The 9,105-nt window shown below is 36.8% G+C and overlaps 2 protein-coding genes across 2 annotated transcripts; one reads left to right on the top strand and one right to left on the bottom strand.

The window, feature by feature from the left end:
* LOC107619231 lies at positions 3,047–4,452 on the bottom strand. Its single transcript, XM_016321485.2, has 2 exons — positions 3,966–4,452; positions 3,047–3,503 (listed from the first exon to the last, which is right to left on the bottom strand). Exons 1-2 carry the CDS (start codon positions 4,225–4,227, stop codon positions 3,313–3,315), a joined length of 453 nt encoding a protein of 150 aa, XP_016176971.1. The 5' UTR covers positions 4,228–4,452; the 3' UTR covers positions 3,047–3,312.
* Positions 4,076–5,894, top strand: LOC107619230 (lysM domain receptor-like kinase 3). The gene has a single exon (XM_016321484.2). The coding sequence runs from the start codon at positions 4,372–4,374 to the stop codon at positions 5,686–5,688; it is 1,317 nt and encodes a 438-aa protein (XP_016176970.1). The 5' UTR covers positions 4,076–4,371; the 3' UTR covers positions 5,689–5,894.

Raw genomic sequence — 9,105 nt, 5'->3', positions numbered from 1 at the left:
GATGTATATAATGCCGAATTATGACATCGGATTTGTAACGGCCGTATCATAGCCCCCAAGCTTAGCCTGACTATATTTTGATAAAGCAGGTTGAGCTTTTTTAGTTATAACTCGACGATTTGAGTTATAGGTATGGAGCCCCCAGATCAACTTACTTTATTAAAATAATGAATAATTTGAATTTCAGACGTGATTTGAAGTTAACGTGTAGTGGAAAGTGTAGTAGTCTTGTCATTGATTGTGCCTTTGATTTTTCCAATGTAATTTTGAACCGTTGATTTAATAGATGCAACGGTTGGGTTTTTCATGGAACCGAATAGTTAATTTGAATAGTTGCTGAGACGATTTTGATAAAAGTGAATTGGTTGGGTGAGAATATTGAGTTAGTTCACCGTTGTTTGGTGATTTGATTGAGTTTGATTGCGCATGTGCAAACGATGCGACTTTGAATTGAAGAGTTGTCGCGAATGGATCAGTGTTTGTACTTGTATGATATGTGATTGAGTTTGTTGACTGTTGATAGTCATAGTTCGGAATTGAAGATTGAGTTTGATTGCGCATGTGTAAATGATGCGACTATGAATTGAAGAATTATCGCGAATGGATAATTGATTAAAGATTGTCTTTGATTGCGCATGTGTAAACGATGCGACTTTGAATTGAAGAATTATCGCGAATGGATTATTGATTAAAGATTGTGTTTGATTGCGCATGTGTAAACGATGCGACTTTGAATTGAAGAATTATCGTGAATGGATAATTGATTGAAGATTGTTGATATAGATATGATGATAGTTGATATAGATTTGACAATGACTGATAATGATTGATATAAATCTGAAACTGAGATAATAGATATAGATTTAAAAATAGAAAAACAGATATAGGTCGGCGAATAGAGATAACAAATATAGGTTGGCAAATAGAGATGACAGATATAGATCGGCAAATAGAGATAACATGTAGATTGACAAATAGAGATAACAGATATAAATCTGCAAATAGAGATTACAGATATAGATCGGCAAATAGATATAACAGATGTAGATCGAAAAATCAGATATAGATCGGCAAATAGAGATAACTGATAAAGATCGACAAATAGAGATAACTGATAAAGATCGGCAAATAGAGATAACTGATATAAATCGGAAAGTAGAGATGATAGATATAGTTCGGCAAATAGATACAACAGATGTAGATCGGAAAATCAGATATAGATCAGCAAATAGAGATATCAGATATAAATTGGCAACTAGAGATAACTGATAAAGATTGACAAATAGAGATAATAGATGTAAATCAGAAAGTAGAGATGACAGATATAGATCAGAAAATTAGATAACAGATATAGATCGGCAAATAGGGATAACATATATAAATCGAAAAATAGAGATGACATATAGATCAGAAAAATAGAGATAACAGATATAGATCGTCAAATAGATATATCAGACATAAATTGAAAAATAGAGATGACAGATATAGATCGAAAAAATAGAGATAACAGATATAAGTTGAAAAATAGATACGACAGATATAGATCGGCAAATAGATATAACAGATATAGATTGACAAATAGGGATAACAGATATAAATCGAAATATTGAGATGATTGATATAAATCGGAAAACAAAGATGAATGATATAAATCGGATAATAGAGATGACTGTTATAGATCGACGAATAGAGATTTTTTATATAAATCGGCAGTTAGAGATGATTGATATAAATCGGACAATAGATATAACTAATATAAATTGGCAAATAGGGATAACAAATATAAATCAGAATATAGAGATGATTGATATAAATCAGAAAATAGAGATGACTGATATAAATCGGATAATAGAGATGACTGTTATAGATCGGCAAATAGAGATTTTTTATATAAACTGGCAAATAGAGATGACTGATATAAATTGAAAAATAGAGATGACAAATATAGATAGAAAAAACAGATATAGATCGACAAATAGATATAACAGATATAAATTGAAAAATCGAGATGACAGATATAGAACGGAAAAACAGATATAGATCGGCAAATAGATATACTAGAATTGAAAAATAGAGATGACAAATATTTATCGGAAAAACAGATATAGATCGACAAATAATTATACTAGAGATGATTTGAAAAAAAGAGATGACAGATATTTGATCAGAAAAACAAATATAGATCGGCAAATATATATACTAGAGTTGAATTGAAAAATAGGGATGACAGATATTGATCGAAAAAATAGATATAGATCGGCAAATAATTATACCAGAGATAATTTGAAAAATAGAGATAACAGATTTTTAATCGGAAAAACAGATATAGATTGGCAAATAAATATAACAGATATAAATTGAAAAATCGAGATGACAGATATATATGAGAAAAACAGATATAGATCGACAAATAGATATAACATATAAATTGGAAAATCAAGATGACAGATATAGATCAGAAAAACAGATATATATCGGCAAATAGATATACTAGAGTTGAATTGAAATATAGAGATGACAGATATTGATCGGAAAAACAGATATAGATCGGCAAATAATTATACCAGAGATGATTTGAAAAATAGAGATGACAGATATTTGATCGGAAAAACAGATATAGACCGGCAAATAGAAATACTAGAGTTGAATTGAAAAATAGAGATGACAGATATTGATCGGAAAAGCAGATATAGATCGGCAAATAAATATACCAGATGAATTGAAAAATAGAGATGACAGATATTGATCAGAAAAGTAGATATAGATCGACAAATAAATATACCAGAGATGATTTGAAAAATACAAAGATGACAGATAATGATCGAAAAAGCAGATATAGATCGGCAAATAAATATACCAGAGATGATTTGATAAATACAGAGATGACAGATAATGATCGGAAAAATAGATATAGATCGGCAAATAGATATACTAGAATTGAAAAAATAGATATGACATATATTGATCGGAAAAACAGATATAGATTGACAAATAATTATACTAGATGAATTGAAAAATAGAGATGACAGATATTGATCAGAAAAGCAGATATAGATCGGCAAATAAATATATCATAGATGATCTGAAAAATACAGAGATGACAGATAATGATCGGAAAAGCAGATATAGATCGGCAAATAAATATACCAGAGATGATTTGAAAAATACAGAGATGACAGATAATGATCGGAAAAACAGATATAGATCGGCCTTTTTCGGGCCTTAATGATTTACTATATGACCTTTGTTTACAAAGGTGCTGGTAAGTTTGAAACTATTGGAAGGAAATGGGGCCTATAGAAAGAAGGGTGTTTATTTCGAGGCCCCACGGTGGGCGCCAATTGTTCTTGTATGGATACCTGAAGGGAGAGCTCGGTCCCTGGGAGTCGACGCCGAGTTGTTATCTTCGGTGCCGACCTTTGAGCTTTGTGGAAGTCCGAGCTTTTCTCCAAGGATATGTTCAATTGCACAGAGCGTGAGCAAAGAACGAGGGGGGAGTGTACCTGCAAAGGCACTCCGAAACTTAAGTCAGTATTGAGAATTCAATGTATCCTTTGAAGATAAAATATCATACCTTTATAGGTGAGATAAAATAGGTCGGTTACGTTTCTATTGATTATCTGAATTGAAGAGCAATTAATAAGTTTTAATAAGTGATAATGTCTGGTCGGACGTTTTATTTCAGGATGTAGTCCATTGAGCCTGATTGTAACGTATAATGTCGAGTTATAACGTAAAGTGTCGAGTTATAGTGCATAATGCCGATGTATATAATGCCGAATTATGACATCAGATTTGTAACGACATCAAATACTTATACTCTCTGAATATTTTACTTAAATAAAAAATAACATATTAATTGACTTTAATACTTATTAATAATAACCAACTTATAGGGTTTATAGTCGAATTATAAGGTATAACGGAATTATACCGATCATATCACATTGCATCTTTCATTCTACCTTCATATTGAGCCTTGTTGGAAGGGAAGTTGGAGGCGGGAAGAGGAGACACGTGTGAAGCGCAACCATGTAAATGTTTCCGTGAGGAGCACGGGAGAAAAGACACCAGACCACTATCCGATCCAAGACAACATCTATAGGTATCATTTGAAGCAGACAGCAGACACGACTGACTGACCGACTTACTTAACAGCCAAAACAGTTTCCCTAAGACTACGAGTCCCTTGTTCCAAGTTGATACACACCAAACATAGAACAACATAGATAGAAGAAAGAACAGTAACGATAATCGGCCAATGAAGAAACAAAAAACAAAGCAAAACAGAACACGAACCTGCCTTCTTGCTGAATTTCCTTTTATAAAGAACGTGCAATTGTGATCTTTTGATATTTGAATTAGGTTTCCATGTGCAAGTCCAAGAAGAGCACCAACGCCGTACAACCAATGAACAGATTCAGAAATAAAAGTAGAACCCAACCTCGACGATCAACCTCCACTTCTTCTCCATCAGCACCACCACCCCTAAACACTAACTATCCTTCATCCTCCTCCGAAGTCGCCATCACCGAATCAACAAGTTACGTTTTCAACAACAAAGATAACAACGATTGGTCCAAATCCTATTCCATTTCAAGCAGCATCGCCTCCCTCTCCAGCCTCAAAAACACTCTCCCTGAGAACCCTCACATCTACGACATCGCCGAGATCGCTGCCGCAACCGCCAATTTCACCTCCGAATCCCACCGCCGCCTTTCCAATTCTTCGTGGCGATGCTCCCTTCGGGACAGAGATGTTGTTGTTTTTCAGCGCAAGTTTCGAAGCCTCATGGACATCCCGGAGCTCCGCCACCGTCTCGCGTTGATCTGCCGGAGCCACCACAGTAGTCTTGTCAAGCTCCTTGGTGCTTCCGTCTCGGGCAATTACATCTATCTGGTGTATGAATTTGTTCCCGGAGCCAGCCTCGCCGATTGCCTACGCAGCCGCCGGAACCCTAGCTTCACGAACTTGCCGACGTGGATTTCGAGGATGCAGATCGCATCCGATATCGCGCACGGACTCGATTATGTTCACAATTTCTCCGGCTCCGATTCCAGTGCCTGTGCTGGATCAGGATTCGTACATAACCACATCAAGAGCTCCAGCATCGTGGTGGCGGAGGCGGAGGACGGTGTCCTCCGAGGCAAGATCTGCCACTTCGGGACCTCTGATCTCTGCGGCGAGGCCGTTGATGGCGGCTCTGACGGCTCTATCGAGAAATTGCGGAGGTCCCGCAGCCGAACGGTGAAGTTTGAGGGGACGAGGGGGTACATGGCACCGGAATTTCAGATCACCGGCGTTGCGACGCAGAAGACTGACGTGTACGCGTTCGGAGTGGTGGTTCTGGAGCTGCTGAGCGGCGATGAGGCGTTGAGGTTCGAATTCGACGGCAATGACGGCGAGTCTTATCGGAGGGTGAGTGTGGTGGATTCGGCGAGGGTGATGGCGAAGGAGCACGGCGGGGCGAGGAAGTGGGTGGATAAGAGGCTTAGAGATTCGTTTCCTGTTGACGTGGCAGAGAAGATGATTCGGGTCGGGCTAGAATGTGTTGGAGAGAATCCGAATGAAAGACCCGATATGGGTCGGGTTGCAGTTGAAGTTTCCAAGTTGTATTTGGAATCACAGAAGTGGGCTGAGAAAATGGGAACCGATATTGACTTTACGGTCTCATTGGCGCCTCGGTGATTTTTTCGTTTTAATTTATTTTTCTTTTGAAAAAAGTGATTAATCTCCATTTTTTTATAATTATATTTGAGTTTTAAATTTTGGGTTTTTTTTTTTTTTTAAACTAATTGTGACATGGAGAGAAGTGCTGAATAGGTAAATGTACAGTTGTATATATACTTGTTTCTAACATAATGGTGACATAAAGGAGCAAGATTTTGTATAGTATATTATACATTATTATTTATACATATAGCCTATAGACTTTGGTTTATGATATTATAGACTCAAGTTTTTCTTTAATACATAAAAGTTAATTAAAAAATATTGGTCATCTTATATTCTTACCTATTAATAATAAAATCATGACATATTTGAGCAATTTTATCTAGAGAGCTAACCAACCAGGTTTTGCCTTTGAATGGAATGATTCTTCATTGCATGCTATGTTCAAATTTAATAAAAAAAAGAGTGCCGTTTGGGACACTAAACAGCGTTAACAAAGCTTGCCCCAGAGAAGACCATAACGATATGGGGAATGGATGATGATGTATTGGATTACAACGATATAATGGAGCTGGCCAATATAATTATTCTCTTAGCCGGATTTTTTTTTAAATAAATAAAATAAATATTTATTTATCAAAATATATAATTTGTAGTATTTTTATGAAAATTTATCATATTTCTTATCTCGTTTACAGTGTAAATAAAAAAAGAGTCTACGTATCTTGTTTACACTGTAAATGAGATAAAGCATGAAAATATTAGACGTGTTTATTTTGTTTACAGTCTCGACGAGATACGTGAAGAATTATGACATTTACAGTATAAAGAAGATACATTACGATAAATTTTCAACAATTATAAAAAGATGTGAAACCAAATTCTTCAAAAACATCTCACTTCTCTTCCATTTTTCTTCCGAAAAATTAGCCAAAATATCTAGTGGTGGTGGATATATGGTTGTAAGTATGTTTCCCAATTGCCATATGAGAAACAGTGACACTGGGGTCATATTTGAGTGTGATAATACCATTCTGTTGTGCACCTGGCGAGTTAGCTCTTTATCCGAGCTAAATAGTCTGATATTGAGTAACGTTGGTGGTAGCGAGAGAAAAGAGATAGAAAGGGCGGGGTATAAGTTGCTAGCACTGATGGAAAATGAAGTTTTTTGTTTTCGTTTGTTTTGACTCCATGGCGACGAGCATGTGCGCCTCATGTTTGACATCCATAGGAGAATCATAGTGGAACAAGTTATGGAACATTCTGCGGAGGTCGGTGATATTGGCGGCGGTGGATCTGACCACTCAGATTTTGTATAGGACGACTGATGAGCAGATAATTTATACGTTTTTTGGCATTGTTTTTAGGTAGTTTTTAGTATGTTTTAGTTAGTTTTTATTATATTTTTATTAGTTTTTAAATAAAAATCACATTTCTGGACATTACTATAAGTTTGTGTGTTTTTCTGTGATTTCAGGTATTTTCTGGCTGAAATTGAGGGACCTGAGCAAAAATCTAATTCAGAGGCTGAAAAAGGACTGCAGATGCTGATGGATTTTCTAGAGGGGATTTTGGAGATTAGGTTTTCGGTATTTGTGTCCCTTTGGGTTTTCCTTGGGGTTTTCCTTATTTTATTATATGTATATATTGCTATGCTCGAACCGGTTACCTTCGCAGCCGGATTTTGAGTCTTGATATTCCTGTTTTTGATACTCTTTATATATATGATCTTGCGTTAGCTTATCCTTTGCTCGTTGTGTTAGTGATCGGAGTGTTGCGCTTTCGAGTTGCGGTTTTTGTTTACCCCTTTTTTTTTTACAAGGCTCCTAGTTATAATCAATCATTCATACTACTATACGTACTAAATTTTTGTTTTAGAGGTCGTAATACCTTGCCATCTCTGAATTATGACTTAAGCATAAGTCTCTGTATGGTAGGGTGTTACATCCTGCACTCAAAGTGAATTTTCTGGAGCTACAGAAGCCCAATTGGCGCGCTCTCAATTGCGTTGGAAAGTAGACATCCTGGGCTTTCCAGCAATATATAATAGTTCATACTTTGCCTGATATTTGATGGCCCAAACCGGCGTTCCAAGTCAGCATAAAAATTATGGCGTCTAAACGCCAGAACTGGCATAAAAGCTGGAGTTAAACGCCCAAACTGGCACCCAAGCTGGCGTTTAAATCCAAGAAAAGTCTCTACATATGAAAGCTTCAATGCTCAGCCCAAGCACACACCAAGTGGGCCCGAAAGTGGATTTCTGCATCATTTACTTATTTCTGTAAACCCTAGGTCACTAATTCTCTATAAATAGGACCTTTTGCTATTGTATTTTCATCTTAGTTATTCTGGTTCCCCCTCTGGGGCCGAAGCCAATGAACACTATTTTCACTTATATATTTTCAACGGTGGAGTTTCTACACACCATAGATTAAGGTGTGAGCTCTACTGTTCCTCATGAATTAATGCAAAGTACTATTATTTTTCTATTCAACTCAAGTCTATTTCTTCTCCAAGATATTCATTCACACTCAAGAACATGATGAATGTGATGATTATGTGACACTCACCACCATTCTCACCTATAAACGCGTGCCTGACAACCACTTCCGTTCTACATGCAAACAAGCTTGAATGTGTATCTCTTGGGTTTCTAATCTAAGATTAGAACCTTCGTGGTATAGGCTAGAATTATTGGCGGCCATTCCTGAGATCCAGAAAGTCTAAACCTTGTCTGTGGTATTCCGAGTAGGATCCGGGAAGGGATGACTGTGATGAGCTTCAAACTCGCGAGTGTTGGGCGTAGTGACAGACGCAAAAGGATCAATGGATCCTATTCCAACATGATCGAGAACCGACAGATGATTAGCCGTGCGGTGACAGCGCATTTGGACCATTTTCACTGAGAGGATGGGAGGTAGCCGTTGACAACGGTGAAACCCAACATACAGCTTGCCATGGAAAGGAGTATGAATGATTGGATGAAGGCAATAGGAAAGCAGAGGTTCAGGAGGAACAAAGCATCTTCATACGCTTATCTGAAATTCTCACCAATGAATTACATAAGTATCTATATCTTATTTTATATTTTATTCATCTTTTAATTATCAATTCTCCATAACCATTTGAATCCGCCTGACTGAGATTTACAAGATGACCATAGCTTGCTTCAAGCCGACAATCTCCGTGGGATCGACCCTTACTCACGTAAGGTTTATTACTTGGACGACCCAATGCACTTGCTGGTTAGTTGTGCGGAGTTGTGATAAAGAGTTGAGATTACAATTATGCATACCAAGTTGTTGGCGCCATTGATGATCACAATTTCGTGCACCAAGTTTTTCGCGCCGTTGCCAGGGATTGTTCGAGTTTGGACAACTGACGGTTCATCTTGTTGCTTAGATTAGGTAACTTTATTTTATTTTTATTCTT

Source organism: Arachis ipaensis, chromosome B09 (assembly GCF_000816755.2).
Source record: "Arachis ipaensis cultivar K30076 chromosome B09, Araip1.1, whole genome shotgun sequence".
NCBI classification, from domain to species: Eukaryota; Viridiplantae; Streptophyta; class Magnoliopsida; order Fabales; family Fabaceae; genus Arachis; species Arachis ipaensis.
This window is presented reverse-complemented; position numbering and strand designations above follow the sequence as displayed.